Genomic DNA, 20154 nt, shown 5'->3' on the forward strand with positions numbered 1-20154 from the left:
AGACTTTATGGCAGAGGTTTTCAGCGTTATATATTTTAATGGTACATTTCATTTGAATGCACAGCAACAGACCGCGCTGAGATGCAATGAGATGAGGAAATAACACACAGGAAAAAGATTAAAAAAAAATAAAAAATGTCATACTGAGATGATATATAACGTACAATTGGCATTTTTGAGACTACTGTTATTGCAATGCAGGATTTAACCTTTACTGACAGAAGACGGAGCATCTAGTTTCTCTGACTTCAACACAAGCATTTCACTGTGTTTCACTTTACCTCTGGCATCAAATAATTTGAGATAAACTCTGCTACAATATAGCTAAAAGGTGATTTATATTTTCAGTACTGGGCTTCAAGACACAAACCTTCTCTTTTTGTAAGCCAGATTCACTTGGTACCACAAACTCACTGCAGGTGAATTACTTTTCTCCGCTGTACCCCATCCCATACCCTGTCACTACATATTCCCTCCATACTCTCACTCTGATTGCAAATAACAAGATGAACCATTCTGAACAGCAGAATGCTGAGTCAGCACAGCTGAGTCATTTCCAAACCTGGAAGAATCCTTCCAAAAGCTTTATCACTGAGAAAATACTGAATCTTGTGTCTCTTCCCTAGTATCTTCAAAACTGCTGATTTCACAACTGGATTAAATGGCAAAGAAGGTAAAGAACGTCTGCTGCTTTTGCAGTTAGATATGCTATGTAGAGTAAAATCACCAAATTGTTCCACAAAAACGAACAAGGCAATCACATGCGAAATACAGACAACTTGGATGAGATGCTCTCTGTATAGCTTTCCAGGGATGAGAATGCTTTGCCTGGATTTAGCACCTACACTCAGTTATGCAACTTCGTAGAACAAATGCTGAACAGAAAAATGAAAACATCTAATTTCTTTCTCTATCCCATTTCATGGCTGTAAGTCAGTCTCCTTAAACAAGTAACAATTTACTGCCTTTCATTTAACAACTGCAGCACACAGGCAGCCAGTCCAGCAAGTGTGGGTGCAGATGTGAGTGGAATAAGCCCCACTCCAGCTAGCTGGGTTGTAACTTTCAATCAGGCACCAGCTTCCTCCACGTCAGCCACAGGACAAGAAATAGAAAACCCACAAGCAAACAATGCAGGCTGCCTTTAGCCTAAGCAGCAGCCCTGTGGATCATTATGAACCCACAGGCTGCCTAGTTTGTAGTGAAATTATCACTATGAATTTCATTTTTCAGCTTTAAACTGAGAGTCATACCATTGATCCATTCTTTACCCGAAGAGCTCAAAGCACTTCAGGAAGAGTTATGCAGGTGCTCAGTACATCATATTAAAGGAACAATCAATAGCATGGGACTGTCTGCTTGTCCTGTGTGAGTACCTGGCACCCCAGTACCTGCTCTGTAAGAAGGTTTAAAGGAATAACAGTATCACGAGTAAACACGGCATTCTGTACCCGTGTCCTGCTTGCGTTGCCCTCTCAGCCAATTAGTTCACTGCCAGGAACAACCACAAGGTCTGTTTGTAGCAGTCACTTCTTGCACGGCCTTGAGTTAACAAGCTCTCACATAGTATCACACTACTTTCATTTCTTTATTAAGAAAGCAAATGAACTGCCAAACATCACTCATTAAAGCCAAATTACAACTTGCCTCCTTTAAATGCTGCTTCCAGTAAAAAGGATGTCTAAGGAGAGTTAGAGACAGCATAGAGCTGCTTGAACGCTCACCAGAGTCCAGGAGAAACAAAGTACAGCTCCAGAAACGTTCGCCTGTTTGAGTTTCTCCCTCTCTGTCTCAACTACTGGACTAAACCAGAAGTCAGCTTCAGTGTGGTAACAAACAGAATTTGTAGTTCAAGTACCAGATCTCTGAAAAACGCATAAAGAATTATAACAAGGCGTTGTATTTTTGCATTCACAAAGGGCTCCTCTACCTGTATATCTGGTTTCAAGTTGACTGACACATTCTTCAATCTCATCAGACAAATGTTTTCTGTTTGCTTGTATTCCCAGCCTTTTTAATACATAGAAGCACTCTTCTCCATTTCCTCAGATTTAGAATAACATATTTAAAAGGTATTCAGGACTCACATTAACATCTAACCAGCAGCAAAAACTGTCACTTCTATTTTAGCCCTCTTAGCTCCCCAATTACCAAGTTCTATTAACTGAAAGACAGCACCAGTTCACAAAGATAATCACGATGAAAGGTCAGTGGTTTGTGAAAGGAAGTTCTGGCCTTTCAGGGCACCGCTGGGACTTGAGCTTAGCATTAGTTTCAAGAAAAGGCAGAGATTCAATGTCCCTCATTAATATAATGCTGGCACCACTCATAAAACCATACAGATTTCCTCTGAGCTGAGGAAAACCACTGAAACATTAGCCCTCCAGTGGGAATTCCATATAAACGGCCACTGCATGGACACCATCAGAGTAATAGCCAACTATCAGCATTGCCAACGTCTGTACTTTATTAAAACCTAGAACTGTTCATATAAAGACAGGTGTCCCTTTCTATTGCTGTCACCCTTTAACACAGAGAATCCTAAAACATATTAGAATAACATCATTATTTCTCCCACCCCAATTCTGCATTAGCAGTATGGCTTCAATTTATGCAGCAGTTTTCTGAGTTCTCTTTCTCCTTGAACAATGAGACCTGTATGCAAGGATTTTTAGAAAAGTTCAGGAAGTATTTGGGACCTATTATTAGCCTTAGACTGCAGCTTCCCACTCTCCTCCCTAACATGTATCAATCTGACAGAGGGAACCTGACCTGGCATGGTATTTGCCCTTCTGCCTTCAAATTTTATCGATCTACAGATTTCAACACTTCAGAGCAGAATGAGGAAATAATCTGTGCCTTAACATAAGAGAGGCCCTCTATTGGGTGACCAGCAGCTGGCGCTGGACACAGGTCTGAGCCCACAGCAGTTGCAGCCTTTGCTAACAACTACTGGGCCGCCAGCTTGGGTACTCGTCCTGCTTCTGCTGATTTCCAGGGGAGAACTCCACGGAGTTTGAGCAGAAACAAGACTGGGCTCTTTGAATAACAACCTATCATTCGTAGCATTTTCTGATCTCGTGTGCCCCTCCCTAGCTCTGCAAAGCAGCGTGGGGGAATGGCCTTCATCAGCCAACGCTATGCTTCGCTCACCTAAGAAATACAAAGAGTTAGAAAGTAAGAAGAATATCTGGCAATATGAGAGCATTAGGAGATGCACAACAAGAAATGATGGATTATAATAAAGACAATAAAAGTTGTTTGAGGCTGCCTTTCTTGAGACTCTTCTCACTATCACTTGATGGATTATTTGTCAGAGTTCACCATCTGTGAGGCAGGCAGCTAGCCTAAGTTATGGCAGGAATGTGTGTATTTCAGTACCTGATCGGAATGGCCTGGTTTGTACACCTTAACTCTGAAAGCTGCAATAAAAGCTACACTGGCCAGTTTTATTATTCATGATAACAGAATTCACTGCTTGCAGTTCTCCAACCTTCCCATTTTAAATGAGAAGATCAGAATTGTCTTATCTTCATTTTCACCCGCTGAAAGGGAAGAGAAAAATATTTACTCCTAATCCACAGAAAGCAAAGAAAACTGAGGTCATTTAGACTTCAGCTGCATAATGTTAAGCCTGAGAAAAGACCTGTGTTTTTTCCAAAGAAGATACTCCATAAATCCTGTATTTCTGTACTGAGTTGCTCATGTGTCACTACTGCTATGCAGAACATAATTAAACTTTTGTATCTGTATTTGTAATTTGCACTTGCTCTTTAGGTTCCGCAAATTTTAGGCACAGGAAACTGAGGGCTACCTAAACACTAAGCCTTCAGTGGATGTCCTGGCAGTCTATAAATCTTCAGGAGATGTACCATTTTCACTTACGAGATCAAATATAGCCCTACCACGAGTGATTTTTATGCAATTCCATGTCCTGGGAAACTCTGGATCAGCATTCATACAGAGGTTAAGGACTGAGCTGGCAGCCTAAAGAGTGCTTCTACCTTTGCTTTTAAATAATATGTTTCCAGGTATACAGCACTTTCCTGCTCTTCCCAAACTGTTCCTGTTTTATAGGATTGTGATAGACTCCAAAATACAATACTGTCAGTCAAGTACTTTATGTAGTCAAAACATTTACATTCAAATTTGTTTTAAATCACCGTATGTTGGTCTTCTTCTGTAGTTATGTAAGGATTTTATTTTTTCTTTACTTTAAATATGATGGGATTACTTGAATATGCAAAAGGTTTAACAATCTGAGATGTTATCACAGTTCTTCTCCCCATCACTGAAATTCACGTGATTATTAAACATATTTTGACATTATGTCATATAATAGATATCAAATGCACAATATAATAAAATATAAAAGATATAACAAATATTTTTAAGGTGTAAGAAATTACTGAACTTTGTATAAGTAGTTGGTGCCAGTTTGATGAATATGCTGCTTCCCCAAGGACCTAAGTCAAAGACCTGAGGGTGCCTATTTAACGGTGTTCGGTGCCTGTATTTGCACGCCCCATTACGGTTTATTACCACCCAAAATACTGTGCAGCCCTGCTGTGCAAATCAAATACCACGCTCAAAGAATTAACCTGCCCTAAGCCACCAGAGTTGCTGTGAAATGCATGTGGTTCAATATGCTCTGAAAATCCGGTCATTTATTTACATGCCCGCATACTAGTTTAGAGTGAGATCTCAACGTCACAGACACAGACAAAATTTCTACAGAACCTGAAAGCCTAAACCGAAAGTGTGGTCTTCAAAAGCCTTTTGTTCAGCTATGATCTAAATCTGTGCTCAAGCACCACTCTTCCTGTGTGCCTGACCATGACCTGGCAGGGGCTAAACCTGGCGGCCGCCCAGGACACCCGACACAGCATTGCCACACAGTAGGAAGGGGCCGGAGGTGCCTGGGCAAGTTAATCCCGTACAACAGATTGGCAAACCTCTTTGGAAAGTTACAAGGTAATGCTGTAACCTTCCATTTCTGTGGCACAACTGTTTAAAGCATGTGCTTTAACAGTTTCTGGAGCTGGAAGTCAGGCCCTTTACACCTCATTTCTGTGTAAGATCCCCAACTCAAGACCACACATTGCATTCCCTTTTGCTACCTTTTCTCTGTGCTAAACCATCCTTCACCATGATGCTGTCCAAGCAAAAGGTCCGGACTGAAAGTACACTTCAGTACTTTTCTGCTGGGCAGCTCAACACAGCAGACAGGTCTCTTGAATCCATTTGCAGCTCCAAGTTAATCTCAAGTGAGTGCTTGTGGGCCTATCCTGAGGTTGAGTCCCCATGGTTTTCAACAGTTCAAAACTTTTCAAATTCCTGTCTGAAATTCCTAAGTGTGCACTCAAGGTCAAAACTATGGTTTGAACTTTTCTGTGTTTCACTATCCCCCTATGCAATAAGGAATTAATACTCCTGTACTTTAAGGCAGGAGTCTCTATTTAATGGTTCTATGGCACTTGGAGATCCTCAGAAGCAAGGTGATATGTAAGTACAAAGTATTATTATTTCATGAGTTGAGGGAAAGGACCTCTTGTTTCAGAAAATGGAAAGGTTGTATGTGTATAAAATACAAAAACAGGCACTTGAAACTGTATTTGAAGAATGAGATAGAAAATCTTTACTTGTTGAGGGTTTCTTCCCCCATTATTTCAAAAAATATGGCCTGATCAGAAAAGTACTACTTAGGCATCTTCTACGCCAAAAAGCTTATTTGTCGAATTTTTTGCAACTGCTGCAATGTTCAACCTGTATCATTTCAATGGATGATTACGCTACCAGTTTCATGATCACATATATTTGCACAAACTGCACTACTTGGCTATTATTGGATAATTATTTTAAAATCCTCTTCATAAATTTTAGCTAAGACAATATTGAAGTTACTAAACAGTACAGGCATCCACAGTGAAATCTGAACATCTAATATCTATAGCACAACATTGTGGCTCCTTGTTACCAGTTTTATACCTTGTTGGGGCTAAAATATGAGGTTTAATCCCTCACGATGAATTTAACTTTGCCTCCCAGCTTCACCACTCTTTTCATAGTTTTGTTTCAAGTCTTGCCTTCTCTAAATATGCTGCAACTATAGCACATTTCCTCTTTTGTGACTTAATGCTGTAATTTGAAATGAAAGTGTAAGAGTAATTACTGATGTAATAAAACATGAACATAACGTAGACAACTCTACAGAATTTTAATTAGAAAAAGTAGGCTCACACAATTTCCCCTGTCCTCCTCTCAATGGGCTGTCACCCACTGCACGTCTTATTTTCATAAATTTAGTATTTTGAATACCTTCTGTCAACTTTGTCTTCATATTTCACAAGCATAAACATAAAGCAAATTATGATGCTGCTAAATAAGGGCCCTGAAAATGCAATCTTCTTACAGGAATATCTATGTCTAACGCTGTTTCACTTTTTATTGATTGCTCTGTGCAAAAATATGAAGGCATAAATACTAGGAGAGTTGATACTTTTTAATTTTTTGCACTTAGACATGGCCTCAGTCTAAAGAAGGATCTCACCAGAGTCTGACAGTTAAAGATTAACAGTCCTGCCATACCAACAGGCTTGACAAAGGAGCTTAACTTAATCCTTAAGGCAGTATAAGATGTCTTATGTGTATTACTGGGTAGGAGCACAGCTTTAATAAACACAGTGTAATGTAATTTTCAGTACTTTTACTGATGTAAAATATGGGATATGAAACAAAAAAATTGACACATCTATTTGTTTTCAAAGGGAAACAAAAAGGAATTCGATTTTTTTTAAGATTACTTTTATTTTGAATTTCAAAGTCTCAGTGCTTTGTGCAGACTGGTACGCAAAAAGCAATTCCAATAAAAAAAAGAGTAGATGCAACCTCATCATCCACACTCAAGAGGCAATGGGACAGCAATTTTAGCTAAACTGGCTTCCACTCTGCTCTGTTATAGCTGTCCTTAGTTTTTACCTCAGATCTCAGTCACAAGGTTTTCATGCACTTTCTCTGAGCATGCAATCAAATTCACAAAGCCTTGAAGACTTGAATAACCACTGGTCCTTGGACATAGCAGGACACGGCTGAGATCACCTCTTGCACTTTCAAGTGGAATTAATCTTCTTTTGTAATTTGTTATTGACTGTGAAAATTAGCCATCATACCTGAAAGTTCAAATGTTAGGACACTAATCATCATGTTAAAACAATTTTTTTCACATTATGCACTACAAATAGGAGATGTCATATTCATAACACACTGAAAAATATCCCTAGGAAGCAGCACAGTTATAAAAAATCCGTTCTGAGAAACTTTAATAAAGCTGGTGCATGGTATCATCAATCAATTTATTCTAGATATGTCTGAGAGCACTGATATAAGCATTACGGCTTTGTCCGTGTTTTTAGCATAAGCTCTATTTCTAAGGTGCTCCTAACACAGCAGTTTCACCACATACCATAGCAATATGAAATACAAGTTTTCAGGTCCTGTGAATCATCTCCAACCTAGATTTGATCTGAAGATATGTCATTATAGGTAATATGCATATGTATGTATATGATATGTTGTTATTGCTTCTTGAGAGCTCTGACAGAAAGGCTGAGAGCCAGCTGCACCTTCTACTGAAGCCCAAGGTGCTGTGCATTCATTGTCTTTCATGAGAGCAGAAACATGATCCTTATACTTACAGCTGGGTAACAAGCTGTGCGAAGTTTCAAATCAGCACAGCTGGGAGTGAAAGGTGATCCTACAGCCTCATTCCACTTTCCAGGCCAAAATGTCGACAGGCATAATTAAAGATACCCGGAAAGCTGCTCTGTATTGCACAAATTGCTGCAGATCAAAAGGGATCACTGTGCTGGCAGAAATCAGACACATTAATACCAGAGATACCCTCCTGGCCCTGCTATCCCTCCTGCACATCTACCAGCTGCACAAAGTAGCTCATTTATGCCCTTAAACCATCAGGGATACACCAACACTGCTACTGAGAACGAATATTCAGCGTATCTGTAACTAGCTTCAGTGCTTCTTTGTGCTGCCACAGAGACCCGACGCAGATACAGGGAAAAGGAAGACTTTAGCTCTAGTTTTGATTCTACTTTTTTAAAAACATAGCTTTTGGCGATTCATAAAAATTAGAAGAGAAGTCTAAATTAAATCTATGAATATGGAAATTAGCTATGGGAAGAGTACCATTAAGGCTCAGTCTTATGTTAGATAGTGAAGATATTGCTAAATATCCTATCATCTTCAAAAATTTCTTCACTGACTGAAATTAAGGTGCAGTTGTCAATATTTCCAACGAAATGTACATGGTAAGAAAACCCGTTACAAATGAAATGACATGTCTAGGTGTATAGAAACAGCTATATAACAAACAAACAAAAACCCTTGGCCTGATTTTCAAACATGACTTTCTAAACCAACATAATTAAAATCCTTTCTTTGATAAGAATGTGCCCAGTGAAATCAGAAGAATTTGTCCTAAATTAGATGACTAAGTTGTGCTCTGTGAACTTAGCATAGGGTCTCATTTCAAAAAAACTGAAAACCTGATCCGCAATGTCATCTATCATATTAGTCTGTTGCACAAAAGAGAAATGCTGAAAAACAATCTTTTTATGTATGTATCTTTGGCAATCCGTTCTAGTGACCACAGTTTAAGTAACAAGTACTGTGAGATACATCACACTTCTGGCTGAACGCTGAGGAGTGTGCTCCCCTGTGCTCCTCGAGGAGCTTGAGGAAACCTCCAGGATGTGCAGTACAGGTTTTGGCAGGGAGGTGCAAGCAAACTCTGCCCATGCTCCATACAACCACAAGCAAGCTCTGCCTGTGGGTCAAGACCATAGGACATGCAGAAGCTCTATGGTATGAACCATTGAACCACACTACATATCCTGCTGAGCCCAAGATAATAAACCCTGCCTCCCTGTCAAGCTTATTAGTTCTGGCTTAGCAACATGCTCACTGCAGTTCCTCAGCTGCCAGAGCGGAGCTGACGCATCTCCAAGCAGCGCAAAGGGAGGGCAGAGCACGCGCCTGTCTGCTGGCAGACTCCCACCCCGCCATATGCTGCGACACCATGTCAGCTGGCACCCGGCGCGAGGGGAAGCCCTCACTCGAGTGCTGCTTCTTCCGCACGGACCTGTTTGTGTCCTAGTGGTTCTCGCGGACAACATGAGCAATGTTATAACCAACTGACCCAGTCTTCCTAAGACTCACGAATCGGTATTAAAAACAGAAAGAAAGCCGGAGCGGTATTACAAAGAGAATACACAAGTAGCTGAACGCGTGGCAATGGCAGTGACTTTGCTGCAGGTTTTTAATCTGTAAAATGTGTTTTGGATAGTCATCAATGATAATGGTAATTTCTTTCTTAACACTATATTCTTTAAAATAATCTAAATTAAAGTGCTTTGGTTTGCTTTGTTTTAGGGAAAAAAAAAAAAAAAATTACCTACAAATATCCAGGCACAGGACAATTTGCCGAGGACAGGCAGCATTAATTCTGCATTACTCTGGCAGCTGCAGTCAGACCACTGGCTGTATTTTGAGATTTTATGTTCCTATTTTAGAGACAACCAATATGCTGAGATATGTATAACTAACCCTTTTACAGTAGCATTAGGAATAAAATGGACACCAACAAAATTTAGGAGCACATTTGTCATTCTAATCTCCAGGGATGAAATTTAGCCAAGCACCTCAAGAACGCGCCCAAGGAAGGCATGTTGTAAACTACAGCGGAGAAGGGAAGGGTTGGCACAGGTTGTACAACAGCACACATTGCTGTGAGCCTCTGTGCTCTGCATAAAGGCTGGGAGGGCAGTGCTTCCATGCGTATGGCCAGAAGATTTCTCGTAAGGACTACAGACAGACCTTGGAAATTGTAATGTTTTCTAAGCAGATTTTGGGCCAAATGTTCGATCTCTGCAAAATACAAGGCGGTTATAGTTTAGAAGGCTAAAGATAAAGCACGGCTAATATTGCAAATGGAGCTTCAGTTCTTGGCACCACACCTAACAATTGTCCAGAAATGTTCTGGACATGCTGGTACCACCGTTCCCAAGACACTCAGTGTAGCTGAGCCTATCCTGACCCTGAATGCTGCAGACAGCACGGTGCAGAGCCCACCCAGCTCCAGAAGAAATACTGCTGCCAAAGGCCAGGATTTATTTGCTCAGGTACAGTGTGACAATTCTGATTTCAAATTCAAGCTAACAAGCCTGTCTCAAACTACACTGCATGGACTTACTGACCAAGCCCCCACTAGCTTTGGGATCTCTGCATCACACTTTATTACCCCTCAATGACGGGCCACCTTCCTGTCAGTTGCCTCCATCATGTGCTCCCTCAGATGCTTATGGTTTGTACAAGCCATGCGGGTGAATTTCATTGACAGAACAAAAATGCCTATCCACAGAGAAGGCAGTGAAGGCAAGAAAGTTTAAAAGGCGATGAGCCTGGACGTAGCTCATGTCACTATCTGCAAAAATTGTCCTGGTGTCTCGAACTGGAACAAAAGGTTTAAATCCCATGCAGGCAAACTAACGAGTAGCGTGCCTTGGTGATGAGCGCAGTCTCCAGAAGCCTATTTCTCAGTGAGCCATTTCTGAACCATAGCAGCTGCCTTTAACTTTCCTGTGCACAGAGCTTGATACAGATGTACATTTGCACAAACTTTCACTGTAGAGTTTTTCTTTTCCTTAGACATATATCTTATACTGATGCTCTGCTGAGTGTTACTACATCTACTCTTATGACCTGCTATAGCTGAGGGCAAGACATACTCTAATTTAATGCTGTCTGACAGTATAAACTTTACAGAATATTTTGCTTTTGCAATATTAACTTCACGACAATATCTGAGGAGGCTAATAACACACTAAAATAAAAATATATTTGCTAAACAAAAATGCATAATATAAATGCACTGCCTGTTTACTGAGAAATATACTTCTGCTCTTTTCCGGGTTATTTCTTACCAAGTCACCCATTCTGTGATGGGAAATTTTCTACAAATGCAATGAAGTCTTAATGTGTTCTATTAGAAGACAAAGCACACATTTATATATTCTTGTTCTGTGTTACTTACAAGAGTCTAAATTATTAAATCCAAACTAAAAAAAAAAAAAAAAAAAAAAAAAAAAAAAAAAGCCTGTATACCATGTAAGTCTATTGCTGTTCCCTTATCTTAGACAATGAACATTTTGCACTGGCTCATTATCATTGTGAAAAAAGTATTCTACTAATCTATTACTTCAATCAGTTTACCCCCTCCATATTTTAAAATAACCTCATATTTTTCCAAAGTTTTCTTAAAATGTTCCAGCCAGCATTCAGTACCACAGCTGATACACACATAGCATTTCTGTTGCGCTGTGTGGGAGCACGTACCTCTCTGCATACAGCCCAGGCACTAACTGTTACCAGATTTGCCTACCCTCAGTACACATGTTGTATATTCCCTACAGGAACGTGTCGGCATGGGTTTCTCGGCGCCCAGCTCTATCTTTCATACACCATCAGGGGGCACCTCAGAGCTCCACTTCACCATCTGCATTTTGCAAACAGACTGTGAAGGCTGAAGGTTACAGCTTTGATCTGTCCCATCCTATGAGACTCTTATTCTTAACCATATTTGGATATTTTCAGAATGACAAAGGAGAACAATTAATAGCAGTGCCTGAACTGAAAATATTTGCTTTTCCAGCTGAGAGCAAACTTCAGTAATTAACCTGGTCTCACCACTCTTAGCTTTAACTGCTGGAGCAAAATAGTGATGAGACTGCTTAAGGAGGAGCTGAAAACGGGATGAGGTGAAACATCATGATGCTTCATCTCACCTTCAAAGTAGCTTTTGTGCTGTCATATCTGCTTATATCAGCACCAAACGACTGCTGATTTGATCATAATTGCCCTAATTAGAAGTTAAATTAATACACTGAGCTCCTCAGTATCAATGCCACCTCAGCATCAAGGATGTGCATACAGAGCATTACTGAGCAATACAGGTTAAACTAATAAAGAAGGTCACCGCGGAAAGGAGACTACCTGCAGTCTATTGTTCTGAAGATCACACAGTTAGGACGGCACTCAATATCCACTTACGCCCCAGGACAAGCAGAAAGGGAAAACTTAAGGAACTCTATCGAGAGATATCCATCAGTTGTGAACAAAAATTACATTTCCTGTCATTGAAAATCTCATTTAGTTCAGACTTGCTTCCACTAAGGATTAAAGCCCTTCAAAAGAGCACTTTGTCTTCACAGGAAGATGGAAATAGCCTAAAATGCTCACAGTGAAAGACAGTGTGCAAAAAGTGCGTAACATGGTAAATTTAAATTGTTAGGAAGTGTAATATACTTAGGCACGTACTGGAAATATAAATGTGGTCATTGAAACTAATGATGAAAACGAAAAGAAAAAAATTAACAGGTTTTGCTTGAGAGACATGCAAATCTCCCTGGCAGACAAAGTGTCACTAATTCCCCGTCTGGAAGTCTTTTGCATATCCACCAAATGAGGAATTTTTCGTGTTCTTAAAAGAAGACAGTGAATGAGATAAGGGAAACAGGCCATTCACACTTCTTAAAATATGATGCAAAGGGCATTCATTAAACAGGAAAGAGCATATTAACTCATTCTTCACTTTCCGTGAGTCTGAAGAAAGGCTGTAATCCAGAAACAATCAAAAATGAGAAGCACAAAATAAATAAAAACATCTTCATGTTTCTGCAATTTTTCTTCTAGGAAGAAAAAAAAAAGGAATTCTGTCTGAGTCAGTTGTAAAAAGAAGGTAATTATTATGACCAATTTCATGGTGTCAGATATTGCTGTGAGATGTGACTCTTTCAAAATGTAAGAAAATTAAAATACAATTCTGCATTAACTGTCTTGACCTGACCATCTACCTACTATTTATGCTTGTACTAAAATCAATCACCAAGAATTTGTGATACAGTCTCTGAAATAATCTTTTTGTTTCAGTTTATATGAAAGACTAAGGTATACCACAATTTTAGATCATGTCACAAATTACATGGGGCAAGATCTTCATCTGGTATAAAGTCCAGTGCTTTCTCTGTTCTCAGTATTATGACAATGATTTATTCTGCTTAATCTCCTCAACAACCAGGAAATGATCAGAACATGGCTAGTTTGTGGCTGGGTAGGATTTTATGTATCACATTACATGAATTAATGTAAAACCAACATATATTAGATGCATACCAAACATCTTTCAACTTCAGGGACACCTGAATGGTACCCATACTCTTTTCAGACATTTCTTTCAAGCAACAGGTCCTCTTATCGGCCTGGAGCCACTACTTCTGCTAGATTCCGTCTTCAATGGCACTAATTTGAGAAAGAATTAGGCAATAGTTATAACTGTAAAATATTACTTGGCTTTATTACTTTGACAGCTAATATATTCTCTCTCAAGCAGACACTGGAGTAAGAATTGTAAAAATAAACGTTGTCCAACTACAGAAGATGCCCCTTTCACAAAGCTGAATAAAACAGATGCATAACCTGCACAGCTAACTCATGCCTCTATGTAAATAATATTTGAAAATATTTCAAGATCTTGTAAGTAGGAACAGTGCCAAGCTAGGACTACTGGTTCTTTGCAGAGGTGCCAAGCAACTTGGAAAACAGAAAAATGTACCATCATTTCCCAGCATCGTTGTGTGCTCCATAATGCACACTAGGTGCACGTGGAAACTGCTAAAAATTTTAGACAAGGATGAGAATAATGATTTGTTAGGTTGAAAAAGCAGGCTACTGCAGGAGCTCAAAAGCAAGAAAATGTAAAGCACAAGATAATTGTTACTCAGACACTGGGTAAATCTGGTAAAATATAATGGTCTCAGACTGTATGTCCGTATATTCAGTTAAATTCTCCTGTTGTCATGATATTACTGTTTTGTTTACTCTGTCAGTAATGAACTTACAGCTTATCAGAAGAAAAGGTAACTACAGTACACACACACACAAATATATATATATATATATACATATAGATATCCAAGAAACCAACAAAACACTGACCAAGGGGCTTTTTGGACTCTCACCTCACTTAGATTTTTGACAGGTGCGAGTGTCCCCCAAGAAGGTTATTCCAGAATAAAGTCTCCCCCTTGTGGATCTCTCTTATAATAAAAACTCCATCAAATATTTAATTGCATAGCAAAGTCTGTGCTCCTTCCCTTACAGGTAAGGATTTCTAAAGAAAAAAAAAATAAAAATTAATGGAATCATGGAATATGGTTTAGTTTAACTCAGTGTATTTGATCCCACCTCAGGCAAGACAAGCTATTTTGTCCCAAGATACCTTCAATTTTGTGAGAAATTCATTTCAAAGAAACTATAGCCCTCATTCCTTCCTATCTCCACATAGGTTAGTTGTGAAGGTTGGTTTAATGACCCCCTCTAAATATTCAGCCCCAAAACATCAATGCTTTCATTACTTAGGTAAAATTCAAATTCCAAACTGTGTCTCTCTAATACTCCTTAAAAAGGACATAAAACATGGTGAGATTGCACTCTCCACCTCTAAATGGAAAAAAAAATAAAAGTTTACTAACCTAGAAAAAAACAGCTTAATCTGAGAACAAGTTAGTGTGTCTCAGATATTATGGAGCTATGGCACTATTTGCAGAACGACTCTTCCTCAAACACTTCATTAACTACACCACTCTCTGATCTGCATTAATTTACAGGGATCACAAAGATCTCTTTGCATATGATAATCTACATTATCATAAATTAAGAAAACATTGTGATCTCTTATATTATCACGTTGGTCTCCATGCTCTCTTAAAGTATTTCAACAGAGTTCTAGTAACTCATACATTTTGTCCGCAAGACTGATTTTGATTTTTTGTATAATTTTCTAAGAAACAAAATGGCTTGAAATATTATTCAATTACACATGTGACAAACTCATATTTTATTTGTAGTACCAACTGTTGAGTCAATACTGGGTAAAAAGCGTTTTAAGTATCCAGAGACATGTTCTCACATTCATTTCAGAATAGTAATATAATGGTTAAATATTTATTTCTTGCAAGTTTTGCAATAGTGCTAGGTTTCCTACTTTCATTAACAGTCTCTTATTTGTATGCAGTAATTGCTTTAAAAATATTAGCATTGTAATTTCTTGCCAGCACTGTGATAAATCAGCAGAAAGTCTTATCCTCATGCCTCCCTACGGAAGAGCATAATTCTGCTTCCCTCGACACCAATGACAAAACCTCTTTAATTTCAGGATTACACTCAAAGAATTCATGAAAGATGTTAGTTTGACAGTCTGGGACTCTTGTCCTTCCTAATTGCAGATGCAAAAGCTAAGCAGTGCTCCTCTGCCAATGTGCCTCTGCAGACACTCTTGCTCCTCGAAGTACGGCAGCTGCTACCTCTCTGCTGTGCTTCAGTCCTTGACCCCCCAACAGCAGCCATCAGCAAACTATGTATTCTGTTCCAAATGTGAGAGTTTTTAGGATATAAACATCTGCCTATTAGGAAAAAGAAGGGTATTAATTCACTTCAAACATCCATCAACAGTGACTGTCAACTGCTGTTGGTCTGGGACATGCTGAGGTGAAATGCCAAGAACCCACCTCTGAATCTCTTGCCATTCTACATTTCTTAAGAGCTCAGTTCAACAAAAATGAAGTTTGCAGTGCTAAACTACAAAAGGCTGCTAAAGCTAAGAAAAAGGATTCTGATTTCTGCTTCTCTGTTCAGGGAAAAAGGCTTGCAAAAGCCATAAAGACAAAACACTAAGAACAGAACATCACAAATCTGACCAAGTGACAAGAGACTCCTGCAAAAAAGACTCTCCAACCCAGGAAAAAGACAATTATGTATTTTAGCCGTACTCTGAGACTGCTTGCTTATCTTGACAGGATGCATGAGGAACTACAGTTCTTACTGAATGTAAAATAAAAGGCAAATAATTGGTAATTACAGATTTGCAAGCTATATTTTAAAATCATTGGTACTTTACTAAGAATGTTGATTTTCTGGGAAACAGTCTCCATACATAATCACCCAGTGCTACCAAATGAGCTGTACTGCTAGAAGTGATAGGCATTTGTAATATGTGATATATCATAAGGTGGACAATTATTAAATTGTACTCCTGAAGACAAATGTCTATACAACTGTATAGTACAGCTTCTGTACATGACAATATCCATGTTGCAATTTTTTATTAATAACTTTATCACTTATCAGCTTCTACATATACGTGCATATGTACTCTCATTAAAGATATCAGAAGGGGTACAACACCAAAAACATTAAATTAATTTTCCTATTAAAGCAAGCCATGGGCTCCAGAAAACAAACAAACAAACAAAAAAGTCTTTCTAAATTTATCAACGTGTTTTAGCTCCTAGACCTGAGTTCAACATTTAGTCTACTCCTGTCAACAGTGCATGAACTGTATGCAAAGGATGAATTTTGTAAAATGGTCATTCAGCTTCTTGACAGATAATGTGCAGATTCTATGTGGGAAATTAAGGCAGCTGTTTTGTGAAAAATCCATCCTTTGTCATTTCACAGTCACCTCTGTGCCATCGAAACAACACACACCATTGCTGAAGTCATTCTCCTCCCCTTACCTTTCCAAGCCTGTTGTCCTCATACACCAAATACTTTTCGTCTCCTTCCAGGCCTGTCTCTTAAAATACCATGTCCTCCTCACAGCTACAGAAGTTTATCTTGTTCTCTTCTTGCAGTTCTCCTAACATTCCTTAAATCTCCATGATTCCATCATTTTCTTTCACTTTGGACTGGACTTCTATGCTTATTGCTGTTCAAACTGTCACCTCTGCAGTCTTCGCTGTCCTCCGAAAAACAAATTTTCCCTGAAAATTTGCCACCCTTTTTCAGTTCTTGCAAACTCTCTCCTTCCCCTTCTCTCATCATCACTAATCCTGCACCCTTCTTTTTCCAAGCCATTAGTGCCTGGGATTTTCAAGCTCACCATTTTTTTTATCCTACCAGAAACCTACGTATTCTGGGATTGAAAATCCACGTTCAGTATCTGGGTCTCTTAAATTACTAAAACAAATGCACTATTAAGAGCCAAATCTGAGCCCTTCTTTCCGCCATCATCTCCCTGTCCTCGTGGCTCTGTGTAGCACGGTGGCATAGCTCTCTGCAGGATCTCGTGAGTTAAAATAACACAAAGCAAGCTGGGATCACAGCAGGGGCTGCTCTATCTTCTTTTTGACCCACAGAAGTTACGTGGAAAAGTTACTAAAGCTTCAGCAGATTACTATTGCGAGGCATGAGCTGTGTGAAATAAAATTCAGAAATGGAGTATCTGTGGGTTTGGGGGCATACTACAATATATTAAAAAGCTAGAGGAGCAGCTTTTTCCAAAACACAGGGAAACATTAAAATTACCTTGGAAAATAATAAACACAGAATAATAATTTGAAATGTATTCTAATAATATTTTGTAGTCAGGAGAAACCGTCATAAGGGGTTACCAGTGTCAGATGGCTATGCACATACATGGCCTAAAAAACCCCACAGATTCCTTTTCAGTGATGACAGCTTACAAAAATCATGCGCATATATATCTACACCTCATCACTACAGCCATGTCCAAGAAGGACAAGAATTACAAAAGAACACACAGTCGGTGTACACGCATTAGGAAGCCCCATGGCCAAGCTTGCTTCTTCTATAGCCGACAGGCACTACATTTGAGCATTTCCAAGGAACCATGTAAGAAAGCAAATAAAGCCTACAAGGGACCATCACGAGCTGTTTTTCTGTGTTAAGAGCACTACAGATAACTCTTGCATAGAAAGCGAAGCCAGAAGGAACAATAAAAATCCCTGTATATCAAAGTCACTAGTCTTCACACAGTACCTCTAAACTGAGCCCAGTAACTTGTCTGACAACACATCTTTCAGAAAGATGTCAGTCTGGATGTGAAAACATGAGAAAGTTGAGAATCCTCACTTCCCTTGCTTGTTTTTCTCATTCTTGCTGTAAAGTGTGCATCCTAAACATTAGCTGGGGGGTTGGCAGAGGGGGGTCCTTGGAGCCTCCACATAAACGCAACACACTGAACACTGCCTGAGTGGCAAGAGGAATCTGCCTTCTGAGAAAATTATTGAATCTCAAGTACCTCTTCAGCATGGATGTGCCACCTTGCTCACTTCATTTCATTACATCTGTCCTGTGAGATACCAAAGGTCAGTCTGCCTGTCTCTCATGCATGGGCATCACAGTCTGATGATTCCCATGTCAAGGGGAGGGACACCATTTTGATCACCATTAAAGAGGTGCCCTCGATTTCTAGAATGGAAACTATGGTTGACAACTTCTGCTTCCCAGGAGGAAGATGAAAAGGTCATTTGTGCAGGAGCTACAGTTCTCTTCCATTTCCCAAGACTAAATGAGCTAAGAATAAACACCTGCCTATCGACTTTCCCTTCCAGTAACTAAACTTACTTCCTTAACCCTTCCTCGGCACTAGAGCTAGCGTACCTCCAGCATTCAGCACCAGACCCCAAACACTTCACCCTGCATCTACTGCTGGGCTAGAGAGAGAAAAAACAGCACCACGGAGGCTTGTCTGCCAGCTGGCCACCATCTCCTGACCCCCCTAACCCACGTATCCAGGGCCAGGTGCGTCGACACCAGAAGGATGCCAGAGCCAGCGCCAGGGAGCATCCTGAAACCCCCACCACCTTCCGGTGGGCAGCAAGGCGAGCTCGGCTGTCCCCTCGGAGGACGGGGCAGTGCAGGACCCCCGGGTGCCCGGTGAGAGGGCTCACCTTGTGCTCCAGGACGCTGATGTAGCCCTCCAGGAGCCCGGCTCCGACGGGGAGCGCCGGGCGTTGCTGGTCGCGTCCCGGCGGGCGGCTGGGCACCGCCGCCACCTGCTGCTGCTGCTGCTGCTGCTGCTGCCGCGGCTCCGGGTGGCCCCCGCCGCCGATGCCGCTGTACATGAGCAACAAGCTGGTGCACATGGTGGTGAGCGCTAAGCAGACGGCCAGCCCGTGGCGCTGCGGGGGGCAGAGAAAGGCGGCTGAGCGCTGCGGGGCCGGCCGGCAGCCCCGCTCCGTTCCCCGCTCCCCACCGCAAGTTTCACGCTGCGAGAGCCCCGGCAAAGTGCTCCCGGGGATCGCCCTCACCCCCCATGCCGACCCGCTCCTCTGCCCCGCTGGCAGTCCCCGGCTCTGCCTCTTGCCTCCTGCCCGGCTTCCCCGCGCCTCTCCTCGCCATGCACCGTCCCCCTCCGGGCATCTCATGCGTGCGTTTCAGCGAGTGCTGGGGACTGTCGCCCCCCCCCCCCCCCCGACTCCCTCCGGCCTCGTCCTTTAAGCAGCTCGGTTTTCCGCACGCTCCTTCAAACGCACACACACACACAGAGCCGGATCCCCCGAACGGCGAGCAACACGAATAAAAGAAAGCAGGCGGAAAGTTCTTCGCCGCCACCGCTTGGGTTTCGCTCGGCTCCCCGCAAGCCCGGGGAGCCGCGGGGTGCGCGGGGAGGGATGCGGGGGGCCCGGGGCAGCCCCGTTCCCCCCCCGCCGGAGCCGGGCTGAGCATCGGCGGCAAGGCACTCACCAGCAGGCTCTTCATTTTGGGCGCCTCCCGGCCGCCGGGCCTCCCGCTGCTGCCCGCTAGGCTCGGCATGGCGGGGATGCCGCGGCCATGGCTCGGCCGGGGAAGCGGCGCCGTGGCGGGGATGCGGGGGGAGCCGCGGCCGGCCGGACCCCCGGGGCTGCCAGAGCCGGGTCCTCGGCTGCCCCGCCTGCCTCCGCCTCCGCCTCCGCCTCCTCCCGCCGGCGCAGCGGCGGCTGCAGGGCAGGTGGAAGTTAACTTCTGCCTCCCCCCGGCCAAGGGGCTCCGCCGGAGGGCAGCGACTCCGGTTCCGTCCCCGTTCTCGTCCCCGTCCCGCGCAACCGCCGCTGGCTCCCCGACAGCGGGCAGGCAGCACTTGGAAGCCTCGTTCCCGAACCACACCGACGCCCCCAACTCCTGGTGCGGCGCTGCCACCGCCTCCCCCTTGCAAGCTTTCCCCGAGCCGATTCCAAAGCCTTTTGATCGCAGCTTCCCTCGGTATTTTCCCCGTAGAACTACAGTTTCTCCCAGGCTTGC

At 41.9% G+C, this 20154-nt stretch overlaps 1 protein-coding gene across 3 annotated transcripts in view; it reads right to left on the bottom strand.

Moving 5' to 3' along the window:
* The window catches only part of ST6GALNAC5 (ST6 N-acetylgalactosaminide alpha-2,6-sialyltransferase 5), a 69769-nt gene extending 49815 nt beyond the window's left edge, over window positions 1–19954 (bottom strand). Inside the window, exons 1-2 of one of the 3 annotated variants that reach the window (XM_035332979.1) lie at window positions 19621–19954; window positions 18825–19055 (exon numbers count right to left, since the gene is read on the bottom strand). In XM_035332979.1, the coding sequence (XP_035188870.1) occupies window positions 18825–19055; window positions 19621–19689 (300 nt within the window). In that variant the 5' untranslated portion in view covers window positions 19690–19954. Of the gene's footprint in view, window positions 1–18824; window positions 19056–19240; window positions 19597–19620 lie in introns of those variants that run through there. The other 2 variants (XM_035332977.1, XM_035332978.1) reach the window with 2 other exon arrangements.
* Window positions 19955–20154: the final 200 nt, after the last annotated feature.

The sequence above is a fragment of the Oxyura jamaicensis genome, chromosome 8 (assembly GCF_011077185.1).
Source record: "Oxyura jamaicensis isolate SHBP4307 breed ruddy duck chromosome 8, BPBGC_Ojam_1.0, whole genome shotgun sequence".
NCBI lineage: Eukaryota > Metazoa > Chordata > Aves > Anseriformes > Anatidae > Oxyura > Oxyura jamaicensis.